The sequence below is a fragment of the Dama dama genome, chromosome 19 (genome assembly GCF_033118175.1).
Source record: "Dama dama isolate Ldn47 chromosome 19, ASM3311817v1, whole genome shotgun sequence".
Taxonomy (NCBI): Eukaryota; Metazoa; Chordata; class Mammalia; order Artiodactyla; family Cervidae; genus Dama; species Dama dama.
The window spans coordinates 50,039,076-50,057,787 of record NC_083699.1 but is presented as its reverse complement, the minus strand read 5'-3'; the positions used below and the strand labels follow the sequence as shown (position 1 = coordinate 50,057,787).

Here is an 18,712-nt window from a genome sequence, read left to right as displayed (position 1 = left end):
CAGGACAATATAAGATGGGAGCTGTGATTTCCTTGCAGTATAGTCCTTGCAGCGGGCCAGCTCAGGTGCAAGGAGACAAGATCCATGGTGGGCAGCTGCAGAAGCTCTCACGGCTCAACAACCCATGCCTCACACGAGCCAGTACCTCTTATAGCAACTCTCTTGGCACAGCTTTCAGGGTTCTGGCAATGGACACATCAGTTACAAGAGTCACCCCCTTCAGGGGAGATCAAGGAACATTATCCCTACCAGTTATTTATAGTTCATGGTAGTCCTTCCAATCCAGATTCAGTTTACCAGTCGGGCGTGTGTTTTTTTGTTTGTTTTTTTGTTTTAACCATAGGCCACATGATTTAGTAACATGTTGGCACTTACTATCTTTATCTGTTTCCAGGGAAACAGAACTAGGGTGTTAAGTGAAGGTCAGATTAGCATGCGCAAGAGGAAAGGGTTTTATTAACTCCTTGCTCACAATGGGAGCAAACAGGGACATTTGTCTGTTTTATAGAGAAACTGGACAGTTCTAGATGTGAGTAGCTTGTTAGGATGTTAGATCTGAGATCTTGGAATTAGGGAATTGAGGGTTAGAGTGGGTAAGAAATATGCTAGAGGATCAATAGCATGTCTGCAGGTCAGAGATACAGCCTGGCCTGTGATATTGTTTGGTGCCCTGACTGATTCCTGGGGCTACAGTGCTGGGGTCTCCCAGGTAACCAGGCTGAGCCATCCTCTGAGAAAAGCTAGATTTATGGTGATAGATAAAAATGACTTCTTTCTTGTACCATGTATACAACTATGCCCGCTGTCATTCCAAAAGCCTAAAGAAGAACAGACAGGGCCCAGAACACCTTCTCTCCTTCAGTAGGTATTTGTTAACTGTCTGTAAGGCACAAGTCCCAACTGCCTCCCTGTCTATAGACACCAGTATAAAGACTGTCTCCCAGAATCTTGAGCTGCTTATGGTCTGCAGTCCTGCAGGATACAAAAGAGGCAAGGTATCAAACTCCCTTCAGTAAGGAATTCTAGGGAACTACAAACTAGGTCCACATCTTGGGGTCCTTTACTTTTTCTTTCTCTATCCTGCTTTGGAAAAGCAGGAAAGCTCAATCCTAGATGAGCAGATAATTGAAAACAAAGATTGAAGGGTCTTAAGGGTCCCTCAAGGAAGATGCCATCAAGATTTTGCATTCATTATGTCAGCAAATCTGGAAGACCTAGCAGTGGCCACAAGAGAAAGGTCAATCCTCATTCCAATTCCCAAGAAGGGTAGTACCAAAGAATGTGCAAACCATCAGACAGTTGTACTCATTTCCCATTCTAGAAAGGTAATGCTTAAAATATTGCATGCTAGGCTTCAGCATTATATGAACCAAGAACTTCCAGATGTCCAAACTGGGTTTAGAAAAGGAAGAGGAACTAGAGATCAAATTGCTAACATTTGCTGGATTATAGAAAAAGCAGGGAATTTCAAAAAAAATCTATCTCTGTTTCATCGACTGCATTTAAAGCCTTTGACTGTGTGGATCATGACAGACTGTGGAAAGCATACCAGACCATCTTACCTGTCCCCCAAGAAAACTGTATGTGAGTCAAGAAGCAACAGTTGAAACCCTTTATGGAACAACTGATTGGTTCAAGATCGAGAAAGGAGTACGACAGGGCTGTCTTCTGTCATCCTGTTTGTTTAACCTATACACTGAGCACATCATGAGAAATGCCAGGCTGGATGAGTTACAAGCCAGAATCAAGATAGGTGGGAGAAACATCAGCAACCTCAGATATGCAGATGATACCCCTGTAATGGCAGAAAGCGAAGAGGAGCTAAAGAGCCTCTTAATGAGGGTGAAGGAGGAGAGTGAAAGAGCTGGCTTAAGACTAAATATTTTAAAAAAGTACGATCATGGCATCTGGCCCCATTATTTCATGGCAAATAGAAGGGGGAAATGTGGAAGTAGTGACAGATTTCCTCTTCTTGGGCTCAAAAATCATTGTGGACGGTGACTGCAGTCATGAAATCAGAAGATTGCTTCTTGGCAGGAAAGCGATGACAAACCAAGACAGTGTGTTGAAAAGCAGAGACGTTACTCTGGCAACAAAGGTCTGTATAGTCAAGGCTATGGTCTTCCCAGTGGTCATGTATGGTTGTGAGAGCTGGTCTGTAAAGAAGGCAGAACGCCAAAGAATTGATGCCTTCAAACTGTGGTGCTGGAGAGGTCTCCTGAAAGTCCCTTGGACAGCAAGGAGATCAAACCAGTTAGTCTTAAGGAAGATCAACCCTGAGTATTCACTGGAAGGACTGATGCTGAAGCTGAAGCTCCAGTATTTTGGTCATCTGATGTGCACAGACAACTCATTGGAAAAGTCCCTGATGCTGGGAAAGATGAAGGGCAGAAGGAGAAGAGGGCATCAGAGAATGAGATGGCTGGACAGCAATGAACATGAACTTGGGTAAACTCCGGGAGATGGTGAGGGACAGGGAGGCCTGGTATGTTGCAGTCCATGGGGTCTCAAAGAGTCGGACAAGACTGGGCTGTTAAACAACAACAACAAGGGTCCTAGGCCAAAACACACACATGGGGTCTGTGTGTTTCCCTGTTTGCCTGAAGACATATACGCGGGGTCAGGCAGAGCTATATGAAAGCAGAGTTGTAAAGTGGGGAGATTTGGCCTTCATTCCCTCCACTTCCACTTTAGGGCCTGTCTCTTTTGGTCTAGGGCTCCTCTGCCACCCCATTTTAGGATCCCATCCCTGAGTTATGCTCACAAAGGGCCTTGCTTTCTTAATGAACTGTTTCTGTGTCCAGGATAAACCAGTTCCAGGAGGGGTTGCAGGAATGATGCATTTTAATAGGAATCTCTCCTGGGTGAAAAACTGTTATGAGTCAAAGGGATTGAGTCTGTAATAGTGAAGGGTTGGGATGTGGCAGAGAGGATGGGGAAGGGGAAGGTCAGGAGAGGGTTAGATCGCTGTTCCACTGGGCTACACAGGGAGGCCAGGAGGGGACAGTGCCCTCAGGCATGACCCTGAGAGAATATGCAGGACTTTGAGTCCTGTGTAAGCACAGGATCTTTCTTTCTTTTGTTCTCTCTTCCTGTTTCTCTCTCCCTCCCTCCCTCCCTTCCTCTCTCTCTTACCCTGAGTGTATGTCAGGGTGGGGGCAGTGGGAAGATGCACGGGTGTCCTTGGTCTGTCTAGTGCCCTGTGACATGCTCTGGGAGCATGTCTCCAGCAGGGGTGGGCTGTGGATGTTTGTGTATGAGCTTCAGGTGTGATTTCCATGAGCCCACAGTGATTTTGCAGTAGGGTGAAGGTTGTGCAATTTTAAATCCACACCTTTCATCTGTTCTCTGCTCTGACACAAACATTAGGGAAATATGTGCAATAGAATATGCTCACTATATACATTTAAAAATCTATCTGGTATATAGCAATTACCGAAGCATGAAATTCGTTGTCTTATTTTAATCTCACTCTTATGCTAAGGTTGAAATATTGTAAATTGTTATCCCCATTTCACAGATAAGGAAACTGAGGTTCAGACCATTAACTAACTTGTCAAAGTTTATAAAGCAGGTCTATACTAGAACCCAAGTCTCTTGAATTGAAATCTCTGTTCTTTGCACTATAGCACACATAACATTTTATTGTGGAATTGACTGCATAACAAGTTTTCAGATGTAGCAAGCTTCTCTGGCAAGGAGGTCATAGTATTCTCTAGGGCATAGGCGTTCATGGATGGGTTAATGCAGTATACAAGCAGGATACAGGGGACAATAGGTAATACTGGAATGTGCATACTTAGGAAAGAAAATCATTTAGTTGTCTTCTAGTAATGCTCAAAATTCTCCAAGCCAGGCTTCAGCAATACGTGAACTGTGAACTTCCAGATGTTCAAGCTGGTTTTAGAAAAGGCAGAGGAACCAGAGATCAAATTGCCAACATCCGCTGGATCATCGAAAAAGCAAGAGAGTTCCAGAAAAACATCTATTTCTGCTTTATTGACTATGCCAAAGCCTTTGACTGTGTGGATCACAATTAACTGTGGAAATTTTTGAAAGAGATGGGCATACCAGACCACCTGACCTGCCTCTTGAGAAACCTATATGCAGGTCAGGAAGCAACAGTTGGAACTGGACATGGAACAACTGACTGGTTCCAAATAGGAAAAGGAGTATGTCAAGGCTGTATATTGTCACCCTGCTTATTTAACTTATATGCAGAGTACATCATGAGAAACGCTGGGCTGGAGGAAGCACACACTAGAATCAAGATTGCCGGGAGAAATATCATTAGCCTCAGATATGCAGATGACACCACCCTTATGGCAGACAGTGAAGAAGAACTAAAGAGCCTCTTGATGAAAGTGAAAGAGGAGAGTGAAAAAGTTGGCTTAAAGCTCAACATTCAGAAAACTAAGATCATGGCATCTGGTCCTATCACTTCATGGGAAATAGATGGGGAAACAGTGGAAACAGTGTCAGACTTTATTTTTTGGGCTCCAAAATCACTGCAGATGGTGATTGCAGCCAGGAAATTAAAAGACACTTGCTCCTTGGAAGGAAAGTTATGACCAACCTAGATAGCATATTAAAAAGCAGAGACATCACTTTGTCAACAACAAAGGTCCGTCTAGTCAAGGCTATGGTTTTTCCAGTGGTCATGTATGGATGTGAGAGTTGGATGGTGAAGAAAGCTGAGCGCCGAAGAATTGATGCTTTTGAACTGTGGTGTTGGAGAAGACTGTTGAGAGTCCCTTGGACTGCAAGGAGATCCACCCAGTCCATCCTAAAGGAGATCAGTCCTGGGTGTTCATTGGAAGGACTGATGGTGAAGCTGAAACTCCAATACTTTGGCCACTTGATGCGAAGAGTTGACTCATTGGAAGAGACCCTGATGCTGGGAGGGATTGGGGGCAGGAGGAGAAGGGGACAACAGAGGATGAGATGGCTGGATGGCATCACCAACTCGATGGGCATGAGTTTGAGTAAACTCCGGGAGTTTGTGGTGGACAGGGAGGCCTGGTGTGCTGCGATTCATGGGGTCCCAAAGAGTCGGACATGACTGAGCGACTAAACTGAACTGAATTGATCCTCTCAATCAAGTCACCAAACCTGAATATGAGCAAATTAAAACCAATATAATTTAAATTACAGATAGCATAAAATTCTAACACTAGGTGGTAAGTTGGTTTGAAAGTTAAAACTCTAAATCAGATGCTGTTGCTAAATGTGGCAAATGAAGGAAATAAGTCCAGGATCCTTATTTAATATCCTTGCTCTATGAAATAGCTTATGCTTTATTAAAAACAGAACAGAGCAATAATAATCTTTTAGCGATCCCCATATTTAAAAGAAAAGGATGAAAATGTTTCTGTTTAGTTTCCCAATTTGCATTTAAATAGATTCTATCATTTATTATATATTAAAAACTAGATTTTTATATTTTCACTGAGTTTTAGCCAGCATAAAAAATTACTTAGCAAAATATGAAGAAAAAAATTCAAGTAGCTTACATGTAACATCCATCTTCTTAATGAGATGAAACTATGTTGGTTTCCAAACCAAGAGATAAAATTTCATTATTTAGACATGAACTTTCCTCCTGGAGGAATTTTGTTGTCTTTTTACATTTTGTTAAACCTACCATTTGCTGCCTCTCAAAAAAATAAACAACAGTAACAACAACAACAGTAAACAGTTCAAATGTTTGAAACCACTGTGGAGATATTTCCTTTAATTTTTTTTTTCTTTAGAGTTTTGTTCAAGTGTCTAATTCAAGTGTCTTCCAGAGAAGCCAGTTCAAACAGATCAAACATAGTGTCCTAGTTGGAAGGGAATTTATAAAGGGTCAGCTTGTCAGGAGATTAGCAACCCCAGAATCCATGGCCAACTTGCTCATGCATTACTTTCATTCACTAAGTATTTATTGAGAGAAGTGGAGCTGTTTGAATCAGCTGTCTCCAGACACTGGGAGGGCAGGGGTGATGCAGAGAGGATGGGGCTGGGTACTAGACAGTGAATGGCCTGTGAGGGATGGTGTCCTACCACAGCTGGAGCCTCATAGTGCCCTGGTGGCTGCCTTTTGAGGGGCAACTGCTCCGGGGAGCCTGGGCAAAGGAGGTCCTATAGTCACAAGAGGCAGGGCAGTATCCCTCGAGCCTGGATCAGCAGACACTCAGTGAATGTGCCTTGGGTGAAATGAATAAAAGCCCATTGGGTGGGCTTCACTTCTCTGAACCTGTTTGCCATCTGTAAATTGGGCCTGATGGAGGCACTGAGATGATGTGTGCGAATGGACATTTTGAACTCTAAATGTCTAGATATCAGGGCTAAGACTAAGATGCTGCCTTTTTCTGGCTGTCAAAAACAATGCCAGTTTTCTCACATACATTCTTTGTAATCAAAAGTTAGAAGTGTACATTGTAACAATGAATATGTGTTCTGATCCAGGAGACTCAATAAGACTAATTTTTATTATGAATGGAAAAAAATACTTTTCATAAGTTTCCCAATTGAGCCAATTGTAAGCCAGGATGCTTACTTCCATTCTGGGTACTACTTATCCCTTGCAAGTGAAGAGAAGCACAGAAATGAAGAGACTTTCCCACAGTCTCACGGGTAGTTAGTGACAGAGCCAGGCCCAGACCCAGTCTTGTCCTCTTCCTGCTTAACTGCACACCCACCTGGGAGCTTACATGCAGACACATATAATCTCTGCTGCCGGTTCCACTGAATGCAACAGAAATGCTGATGATCCTTGCAGGCAGCCAAGTTTAAAAAGGTGAGGGTTATATATAATTAGCAGATTCAGGCCCAGAGTAGACTTGAGACTGTCCCTAGAAAACAGCCACATTGGAGAAACCCTGGTTCCTGCTATCATGTAGACTATTTGGCCTCTAGAGCAGGTCTTCTTGCTGCATGAGATGAGTGTCACATCTTTGGAGCACTGCATCTAGCCTCTAGCATAGCTGCAGTTCCCGAAAAAGTTCAGCCCCCAGAGACTGCTCATGTGCTCCACTATGGAAGGCAGATGGGGCAAAATGGCTTGGGCACAGACCTCATCATGTAGTAAGTCCACTCAATGAGGTGTGCACTTCCTCCAGCACTTTCTATTCTCACCTGCCATTTAACTCACTGTTGTCCCTGCTTTTCCTCCCTAATTGGCCCATGTTCAGCTCTCCTTGCTCTGTAGTCCAGCAGGGACCTGGCGCCAGGCAATCTAATAATTCTGATGCTAGCACATAACTCTCTGTTTATTAGCATATCTAAATAGTCATTTAGCAGAAAATACAGGGAAGGTCACTTCCAGGCCACTAGGATAGCCAAGAAAATATAAGGAGTGAGTTCATCCCAAGTTCTAAAGACTTCAAGCATTTCAGATTTTCATTAATTTTATTGATTCTTTCATCAACAAGAAAAAGAGATAGAAATTATTTTAAAACAAGGTTGAGAGGTAGAATTTTAAAGAACAAAAATTACACAATGAAATTCCTTTAGTTTCCGGGGGTGCTTGTCTTCTTCCCCTCTTGTCCTTAATAATAATTTTAAGAAACCCCAGCCACGTGCCATTGGTGCGGGATTGGCTATGGCCAGCAGACCCAGGGTGTTGCACACCACCAATACTAGCCAGCCTCCACAGGCTCCCCTAGCCTGAGACATCCATGGACAGTCAGAAGTGAAGATGCTACTTTCGCCCTTTATCTGTGTAGGTAGCAGAGAGTGATCTAGGTAATTCAAAAGGGAGGATCCTCCTAAATCAAAGCATGCCCATTTGCCTTGGGAAAGTGGTTTGTTTATGCTTATGTGTGGGTTGTCATAGCCTCGATGTCTCTCTCCTGACCTCCAGACAAAACTCTTAACTGCCCACAGGACACCTTCCCTTGAAGTTCACTTAAGCATCTAAAACTCAGCATCTAAAATGGAACAACAATCTCTCCTCCCTCACCCCAGCTTCTCACCCTCCTCTTGAGGTAGTACCATGGTGGCATCTTCTTTTACAAGGACCCAGAGTGCTATGCCGGATACCTGACTCTTCTCCCTTTCTCTCCCTCACCCCCACTTCCTAAACAGTTGGGAGTCCTCAGTCCCTTGCTAGTAGCTCTCACTCTGCCCACTTCTCACACTGCACTGCCATCCCCTATCCAGGTTCCCAGGTCAGTGCTCCATCTCTACCCTCCAGTCTCCCATCCCACACTGCTCTCAGAGCACACGTCAAATGTCACTGCCCAGCTTACAACCCTCCACTGACGCCTTGCTGCCCACAGAATATAGTCCAGGTTTCCTAAAGCCAGTGTCCAGAGCTCTTCATGGTCCCACCTACCTCCTCAGCCACATATTCTGCTTACATCAGGTCCAGAAGCACAAAAGTGATGATTTCAGAGCCCTTAGCACACTGGGCTGCCCCACAGTTCTGCCCCTTTGATCTCCCCTTTGTGTGGAGCTTCATCTTCCCCTGGCTAATTCCTACCTGAGTCAAGATCAACTCAGGTGTGACCAACTCTGGGAAGCCTTCTGTGCTCTTTCCTGTCTCCATACCACCAAGAGTGGCTGCTATCTTGATCCACTATCTTGACCTTTATCTTGATAGATTTCTTTTCAAATTGTGATCTTAATTGTCATATGCCAAGTTATACTAACATCGTATCTGAGTCCATGTTTGCTTTTCACAATGGCTTTTAAGCCACTTAAACTCAAGAAGCACATATTAATCATTTTTGCCTTGAACAGTGCCGGGCATATAATGAATGTTTGATAAATGTTGGTTAAGTGTAACTGAAAAAGTAAATTCATTTGTCTGTTTAAAGGAGGAAAATGGAATGAGGCTGTGGTTCTGCCTCAAGGAAAGCTGGCGTGAATTTTGCAGCATCTCAGCTTGCATCTCTGCTCAGTTCTCCCCTGATCTTCTCTGCAACTGAGCCATAGTCTTTAGCTCATCCCAAGCTACTGAGCGTGAGTTCCAAGTGTAGTAGTCCTCTTCTCCAAAGGTTTAACATCTTTCCTGGCTATATCAGTTAACTACTCTAGGCAGAAAATTACAGAAAATCCAACTTAAATTAGTTTGAGTAATAAAGAGGATTTATTGGCTCAGGTACTAAGGAAGTCCAGATAGAAGGTGGTGATCAGGCAAGGTTCAAGCAGAGCTCTGCCTGATTCTTTGCATTATTTTGGCTACACCCTTTCTCTGCCCATTGACATCTCCCTCAGGCTGCCACCAGAATTGTGACAATTCAGCAATTTGAGGTGCAGGGTCACAATGACAGTATTGGAGGAAGAGAAGTTGTATCTATAGTACTGCAGTTCTATTTCCCAGAAGCTTCCAGCAAACTTCCCTTCGTGTTTTATTGTACTGAATTGAATAACATTCCTGTTTCTTACCAGTTTCCCTGGTGGCTCAGACAGTAAAGAATCTGCCTGTAATGCAGGAGACCTAGGTTCAATCCCTAGGTCAGGAAGGTCCCCTGGAGAAGGAAACAGCTACCCACTACAGTATACTTGCCTGGAATATTCCATGGACAGAGAAGCCTGGCGGGCTACAGTCCATGGGGTTACAAAGAGTTGGACATGTTTCTAAAATAATACCATCAGTCAGGAAATGTCATACACTGATTAGCTTAGATCTGGTGTCCTGAGAAGCGATAACCCTTAAAGTGACCAGGCTTTTCCTTGGGACTGAGGTTCTGATCAGCTCCCCTAAAAGTGAATGGGCAACCTGGGAAGGAGGTAGAAACCTAAATGAAAACCAGGTACAGAGCTGGGGGAGGAAAATGGCTCAGTGCCCACTGTGCCAGGTAGTATTTACCCTACCCTTAAAATCTTCCTCTTCTGATTCCTCATGGCTTATAGCAGAACCCCTGGAATTGTGAGGCTGTGGGATCAAAAGAAAAGTTGATTCCATTCAGAGTCAATTCAACGATGTGTGTGGTCAGGCAGTGTAAATGGGATGGGAGTATATTAGGAAGCTCTGTGGTTTCAAACAAGGGTCTCTCCTGCTGGTGCAGTAGGGGATACATGAAACTTCCCACCTGTCCTGTCCCTAAAGCATGTATGGGGTTCTTTTGATGATTTTGAAAAGTTTTTAAAAGGGGAAGTAAAGATTTCTAAAAGTTTTTAAAAGAAGAAGCTGATAGTAAACAGCATTCTCCTAACTCTCCCTGGTCCTCTTACTCATTTTCTCTTTTTCCTCTAGACTTTGTAAGGAAGCATCAAGGCTGATGGTGGGGCTTTCTTCTAAGGAGGGCTTTCCTGGGAAGCCAGGCTGTGGACACCCCAACCCTGAGCACAATGTCTGGTCCTCACTGGGCACCAGCAGAAGGGCTGGTTTTCTTCCAGTAGCTCGTAAAGTTTCTTGCTGTTGAACTCATAACCATTATCTGTGTCTTCTTTTCCACTTCCAGATGTTCGACTGGATAAGCCACAACAAGGAGTTATTCCTCCAGAGCCATACAGAGATTGGAGTCAGCTACCAGCATGCCCTAGACCTCCAGACACAGCACAATCACTTTGCCATGAACTCCATGGTGAGTGCAGGACCTGTTTTCTTGGGGCAAGAGAATTTTGAGGGGGAAAGGGCTTGGGGTACAGAGGGTAGAAACAGACTTCCAACCTGAGTAGGAAGGAGAAACTCTGAACATGAAGCCCCTTTTAGCATTCCATTTGCTAGCATGGGGATGTGTGCGGAACATGCGGTGAGTTGGCTATTCCTGCAGCAGATTATGGCCCCGTTTCTGCCTCTGAACCCTGCTTTACATGGTGAAAGGAGTGTGCTGGGGTTGTAGAAGCTATCAGCCCTGTGCTGTACTAGAAGGGAGTGCCCCTTTCTGCTCCACTGACCCCACTGACTGGCATGTGTGAGTCACTGAGCTGGGATGGAGAGGGGCCTCAGTCTGTGGCACACTGGAAACCAGTGAGTAAATGGGTCTTTGGACTAGAGAAGAGGAGCCTGGCAGGGCAATACAGTTGCTGCCTTCAGACATGCGAAGGGCTGCCTTGCAGAGAAGAGGTGGAATTGTTTCCTGTTGGTCCAGGGGAACTGTCCAGGGGACCACAGTTCAAGCAGGAGGCAGAATGTGGCTTGGGAGTTGGCTTGTATTGGAAGTTAGAGCCCCCGTGATGGGGAGAGTTCAAGCAGATGCTGAATTCAAACAGAGAGGGATACTTACTAGCTGTGGTCATAGGAAATTTACTTCTCTGTGCTTCAATTTCTTCATCTATAAAATCAGAATAATAATAGCTACTTTATACAGTGGTTGGGAGGATTTAATGAATTAATTGTAAGGTGGCTGGAGATGTGCCTGGTACTTAGTCCATTATCAGTAAGTATTGTTATAATGATATTAATGATGCTGATGATATAGGAGTCTAGTCCAGATAATACCTGTGATTCCTTGAAAAACTAACACTTTGGGATACTTGTTTTTCCATGTGGTCACCCCAAGACTTTGAAATCTTGTCTGCCTCTTGAACCCTTTGTATTTGAAATGCCTGCAGCCTAAGCATGCCTCAACATCTCTCTCTCTCCCCTCTGCCAACTCTTCCTACTTGTACTGCTGGTCCAAAAGGATATCTCTGCCATTCCCCATATATCTGAATGCCAAAGATACCTTATCATTTCAACTGGTGAAGATAGGAGGAGGGCAAGTGTTAGAAAAAACATAAACACAGAGGATCACAGAGGCCAGGCAGGAAGACCACTTCATTTTCTAAGGAGTTATTTTAACTGTGTTATACACTGGACTTAATGTATTGAAGCAGAAATAATTCTAGCCTCAAATTTTCAGTGTCTAATAAGGGAGATAAATCAGACAGTCATGGCGCAGTTTGATATATGCTGTGATAGAGTTGCTGTATGGGCTTCCCTGGTGGCTCAGTGGTAAACAATCTGCCCGTCAGTGCAGGAGATGCAGGTTTGATTCCTGGGTGGGGAAGATCCCCTGAGAAGGAAATGGCAACCCTCTCCAGTATTCTTGCCTGGGAAATCTCATGGACAGAGGAGCCTGGCAGGCTACAGTCCATGGTGTCACAAGAGAGTTGGACATGACTTAGCAACTAAACAACAACAGATGCTAAGTGACTAAGAACCTTACAGTCTCAATGATTTAAGCAATAGGGGTTTATTTCTTGTTCCTACCATGTGCCCATCACTGGCTGCTGGGGGTTCTGCTCATCACAGTCACTCAGGGATCCAGGCTGAGGAAACAGCCACTGTCTCAGATGCAGCCAGTGCCTCACTAGACAAAGCAAGCCTCCAGGCACACATTAGCTCTGAAAGCTTCCACCTAGAAGTGGCACATTTTACTACCCAACACCAGTCACACAGCCACATCTAACTTCATGTGTGGAGATATATAGTCTTACCTCCACATATTGGGGAAGAGAGAGTGGGTACTTTTGAATAACCGTAATGGTTAGCAAAGGGAGTCACTGCAGGATATCAGGTACAGATGAACAGCATGGGATTTGCATGGGAAGGTACTTCTGGCTGCAGAATAGAAGTCTGTGGGACCAGGCAGGGAAGACATCAATATTGACTATGTTATCAAGTTTGGCCACAGCAGTCTTGTCTTCATCTAAATGTAAAGATTCTTCCAACTAGTCTTCTATAATTATGTCTCATCTCAGGTTTGCTTTAGTCACAGAGGAGCAAAGCAATTGATCACAGGTGATTAAGAATGTGAACTCAAATCTAGTCAGGTTTGATTATCTGTGTGCCTTGTGGATTTCCCCTGGTGAATTTTACAAATTCTGTACCAGAATCTTCATGTCACCTAACTGCCTGGCCCTAAGGCAGACAAACTCATTTTAATAAGAAGCAAAGACAAACATAATTAGAGAGGTAAGTCTGCTACCAAGCCCCTCAAAACAATGAACTACAAAGTTAAATAGAAAGAGCCTTTGGCTTTGAATTATCTGCATCACTGCTGTTCTCTGTTAAGACGGATAACTGAGAGTTAATGACACATCAAAAACTCTTTCCTCTGACAAATTTACCTTTGATGTTTCCATTTCAGGACAAAAAAAATTAAAGTGAGGGAAGAATTTTACTGAAGGGAAGCATCTTCTGGAGCTGGGAGAGAGGAAGAGGAATTTTAATATATAATAGCCAATTAATATGTTCCAGCCCATCTCTCAGTCTCCCACTGCCATGAGTGCCTGCAGCACTCAGAGGCCCATTTAGCCTGATTATGCTAGCTTTCCTCTGCAGCTACAGGAAGGTGAAGGGAAACCCCAGTGTTGTTTGATCAAGTTGCCCAAAGCAGTGCATTATAGACAGAGCCCAGTGTCTTTGTTAACTGGGAGGTTTATAGGTTTGTTATTAAAAGGAACTTCCCCCAAATGGATGTCATCATCCCAAGCAGGTAAAAGAAGGGTATTATAGTCACCTTTTCTCTGGCCTGAGTGATGGATGTTGCTGCCAAGAAACAGATGAATTTAAGCAGCTACTGATAGAGCCCAGTGACTGTAGGAATGATCAGTTACTCTGGGGAAGTGGGAATGTGGATTGTTTTGTAAATTCACTGAGGCATTTACATTTTGGTTCTTGGAACAGAACCTACACATATGCCACAAATTTGTCCACCTAAAGGTACATGTAGCATACTTTGTTTCAGGCTACAGGTGAGTTGTTTGCTACTGAATCCTTATCATGTCATCTGTCTCTCCACTGGAACCTCTGTGGAACAGACCATCTCTCTTTTGTTCACCACTATATACCCAACATCCAGCACAACATCTAATCCTTAATTATTTGTGGAATGAGTAAAGAAAGAAGTCATGAGGTTCTTGGGATCTTAAATTGGGGAGGATGATTGATAGGCTTTAGGGTTTACTACTGAAATAGGCCAGTGATCCCTTACCTTTCTGCGCAGTAACAAGTCCCTTTGAAATCTAAGGAAAATTGTGAGTCTTCTCTGCAGAGAAATGTATGTAGACAATGTTTTAAAGATATTAATATTTTTAGGGGGTTCAAGGGAATCCTAAAGTCTATTGATCATCCTCCCCAATTTAAAATCCCACAAACCTCATGACTGAGAGAGACGGTCTCTCCAACTGAGGTTCCAATGGGGAAATGGATGATATTATATAATCTCATAAGTAAATATATAATCATAAATCAGTAAGTCTTGTGTTGGAAGAGAAGGGCTGCTATGATGGAGAATAACAAAAGGGGCTCCATTTAAATAAGGGGAGGTCAGGTACCTTTTCAATTAATAATTAGTATTGACTTAGTGTTTATTAATTGCTAGCAATTATTGGTCTGTGAATTAACTGCTGTGCTGTGCTAACCTGCTTCAGTTGTGCCTGACTCTGTGTGACCCCGTGGACTGTAGTCCATCAGGCTCCTCTGTCCATGGGATTCTCCAGGCAAGAATACTGGCGTGGATTGCCATTCCCTCCTCCAGGGGATCTTCCCCATCCAGGGATTGAACCTGGGTCTCCTGCATTTCAGACAGATTTATTACCATTTAAGCCACCAGGGAAACTCATTAATTAACTCTATGAAGTACCAATTCTTCTTTATAATTTAAGGAAGCCCTATGTATATCATTTGGCAAATGAAAATGATCTAGTTATAATTTATGTATTTTTTAAGTTTTGTTTTCATGTCTAGTTTTATATACCAGTTAAAGACCCAACTCCAGCTGAGGTGACCATTACTGAGAAATAATTGCATATCAGCAAATTATGGGAAAAAAATCAGAAATTTCCTAGATTTTATCTATGAATTGGTACTAATAAAGGTTATCAGTTATTAACATGTGGAGAGTGTGGGAGTAATGCCTCACTGAGAATGGTCCATGAGTAACTCTGAAAGAAAATGGTTAAAAATGCTTGATCTTTGCCTTTTTGTTATAGCAAGAATTTTTTTTTTTTTTTTTGGTAATTTCAACTGGGGAATCCTATTATACTTTTTTCATCTCCAATAATAACAATAGTAACCTACCTACTAAACCCAGTAGATAAATATTCTCTGGCTTCTTACAGTGCCTCATAAAGCCAGATTTCCTAAGCTCCCTGGGGCCCTCCTGTTTCCTGATCTGTCTTCTGTTGTGAAAGCCTTTCTTACAAATTCTCCTACCCCTGAGTGGGGCCTCCTCCTCTGATGGGGGGTGTGGGCAGACGGAAGTAGAGTTGGGTTGTAATGTGCAATAGAACCATTATATAGCCATCTATGCTCCAGTCACTCAAGAAAAAGACACTCACAGAAGTACATACAAGCATAACAGTGTTATTTACAATTTTAATTAGCTGGTTCTTTGGGAAAAAATAAATTGCTAATGGTTTCTGTCTAGAGTTTTAAAATATGAATTGATATTAATTTTCTATGATTATGACTGTGAGGACTCATGTTAGTGATAACCATGTGCAGTTGGGCAGTAGGAAGCATTTCTGCAGCAGCATGTTGACAGCTGCTTTAATGCTATTAATTTGCTCACAAGAGGCACTAACTGTCACTTGTTGGTGTGTAAATCAGACCAATTGCAACAAAGCCTGTGGTGCTCTCTTTGTTTTGAGGGAAAGTTACAAATAATAACACCAAGGAAAAACCAAACCTGGTGCAAGAGAGAGAAAGGTTCTGAGCAGGTTTCCTGACCCCAATTTGAGAAGCCTCACTCTGGGGTCTTCTGTCACCTTTGATTCTCAGCAGGCCCAAACCGTGATTCTGCAAGTACTTCCCTACCCGCAAACAGGCAGCAGCACTTCCTATAATGACAGTATTTCTAGGTTTTGGTGAAAACACATATACACTTGCATGTGTGCTATAGTAATGTTTAATCGACAGAGTTTGACCCTGCCATAGCTGCAAAGTCTCTTAGTAGACAAAGAACCTGCTGAAAAAGAGAAAAGACATCTTTGCTGGTTTGCTTTAGTCTTCTTAGTGCAATTTTTTTCCCCCAAAGAATCATTAGTGCACTTGCTAAAAGTGCAGATTTCTTTTTGGCTTCTACTCCTGGAAGACTAGAAAATCCTAGACAGTTCTAATTTCTGGGGGATGAGACCCCCCAAACCTCCATTTTTAACAAGTTTCACTGGTGATTTATGTACATAATAAAGTTAGCAAGTTAGCAAACTATTGTTCTGTGGACATGTATATGTATAAAATAGTCACACCCTAAAATGTAGCATTATGTGTTCTGAAAGAGAGTCCACTTCCAGTATGATAGTGTGATAGAATGATGAGGAGCTATGCAGACTTACTCTCCAGTGAAAGTATTTTTTTTTTTTTTAAGATTCTTTTCCTACATAGGCCATTACAGAGTAGAGCTCCCTGTGCTGTACAGAAGGTTGGCAGACATTATTTTAAACAAAAAGTCTCGAAAAATTTTCCTAAGTGCATACAACAAATGAAGAAATATTTATTCAAGAAAATTTACTAAAACTTGCTAAGAACAGTGAATCTGTGGTATTTGAACCAGGACCCTCTTTTCTCCCCATTTACACCTCAATGGGATGGAAATTCTGCTCGAGACTAGTGCAACCAAGAACACATGATCCCCTTTCTCCATAGTTCCCAATGAAGGACTGTCTTCCCAGATAGGACAATTCCTATGCTGCTCCAAGCTACCTGATGCTGAAGTTAAGTTTTAGGTGAGTGTGGCCAAGAGGTGGAGCATCTTCTTCTACCTAGCCCCCACTCATGGAGCTGCTGCTATACCATGGGCATAGCACTGCCTTGGAGTAGAAGCAAAATATAAAGCAGAGAGCCCCAAATCTTTTCCCAAAGCAACTGGTTTTATTTGCAACAGAGGGTGGAGAAGTTCAAGCCAATAGCACTCCCAAAAATGCCCTTAGGGAAGTTATGGTGAGAGGTAACTAAGAGAAGATTGCTAGAGTCGTTGAAGATACAGGATGAATAGTAGGCAGATTAGTTTGCCAGAGAGAAAAAGACCTCCTGGGGACAGAACAAATCTGAAATACTGGCCTCAGGAACTATCCCTTCAAAGGAGCTTGGATTTGATTGGATAGATCTGTGGAGCAATTGATACCCCCAGGACATTGTGGGAAACAATAGAATAGTGAGCTGGAAATTAATGAAATTTAACAGCTTGATGTGGTCAGGGAAGGAGAAAGTTAAAGAGATGACTATGAAGACCAGTGTCATCCCAGGGTGACTGTGGGCATACCCAATGTTGCACCCTATGAGGAACAACATCAAGGTTTTCTCACTAAAATAATCCAGCCAGTCACTAAACAAATAAGCAGACAAATAACAATAACAAGCCTCAGAAGTGGAGGAATCAGTACCTAGAGATGCTGCAATATATTATCTAAAATGTCCAGGTTCTAACAAAAAATTACAAGTTACACAAAGAAACAAATGTATGAATGGAAGTGGTGGGTGAGGGGACAGATGGATAAAAAGCACTTGCTGGAAAAATCAAGAAACAGAAAATGCCTCTGAGAGTCACTAGAGACCAAATTTAACAAAGATTCAAAGTAGCCATTATAAATGTTTTTTTTTTTTTAAGTGTAGTCTTGCCTCCTGTGTCGTAGACTAATTAACCATAGATGCATGGACTAATTTCTGGCTTTTCTATCTTGTTCCAATGATCTATATCTCTGTTTTTTGTGCCAGTACCATACTGTCTTGATTACTATAGCTTTGTAGTATGGTCTGAGATCAGGGAGTCTGATTCCTCAGCTCCATTTTTCTTTCCCAAGATTTCTTTGCCCATTCAAGTTCTTTTGTGTCTCTGTTATATAAATTTTAAGATTTTTTTTGTTCAAGTTCTGTGTAAATGCCATTGGTAATTTGGTAGCAGTTGTGTTGAAGCTATAGTTTGCCTTGGGTAGTATAGTCATTTTAACAATATTGATTCTTCTAATCCAAGAACATGGTTTATCTTTCTATCTGTTTATATTATCTTTGATTTTTTTCATCTGTGTCTTATAGTTTTGGAGTACAAGTCTTTTGTCTCCTTAGGTAGGTTTATTCCTAGGTATCTTATTCTTTTTGGTGCAATGGTAAATTTGATTGTTCCTTGAATTTCTCCTTCTGATCTTTTGTTATTAGTGTATAGAAATGCAACCGATTTCTATGTATTAATTTTATAACCTATAACTTTACCGAATTTGTTGATAAGTTCTAGTAGTTCTCTGGTAGCATCTTTAGGATTTTCTATATATAGTATCAAGTCATCTGCAAACAGCAAGAGTTTAACTTATTCTTTTCTGATTTGGATTCTTTTTTCTTTTTCTCCTCTGATTGCTGTAGCTACAACTTCCAAAACTATGTTGAATGACAGTGGCAAGAGTGGACACCCTTGTCTTGTTCCTTATCTTAGAGGAAATGCTTTCATCTATTCACTATAGAGTGTGATGTTAGCTGTAAGCTTGTCATATATGGTCTTTATTAAGTTGAAGTATGTTCCCTCTGTGTCCACTTTCTGGAAAGTTTTTATCATAAATGGATGTTGAATTTTGTCAAAACATTTTTATGCATCTATTGAGATGATCATATGGTTTTTATTTTTCAGTTTGTTAATGTCCTGTATCATGCTGATTGCTTTGTGGAGTTTGAAAAATCCTTGCCTCCCTGGAATAAATCCCACTTGATCATGGTGTTTGATCCTTTTAATGTTTTGTTGGATTCTGCTTGCTAGTATTTTGTTGAGGAGTTTTGTGTCTATGTTCATCAGGGATAGTGGCCTGTAATTTTCTTTTTTGTAGTACCTTTGTATGGCTGTGGTATCACAGTGATAGTGGACTCATA

The 18,712-nt window shown here is 42.2% G+C and overlaps 1 protein-coding gene across 2 annotated transcripts in view; it reads left to right on the top strand.

The window, feature by feature from the left end:
- The window catches only part of LOC133073477 (kalirin), a 496,969-nt gene that overhangs the window by 255,090 nt on the left and 223,167 nt on the right, over positions 1–18,712 (top strand). For both annotated transcript variants that reach the window (XM_061166983.1, XM_061166982.1), the window contains exon 6: positions 10,395–10,517. In XM_061166983.1, the coding sequence (XP_061022966.1) occupies positions 10,395–10,517 (123 nt within the window). The remainder of the gene's footprint in view (positions 1–10,394; positions 10,518–18,712) is intronic.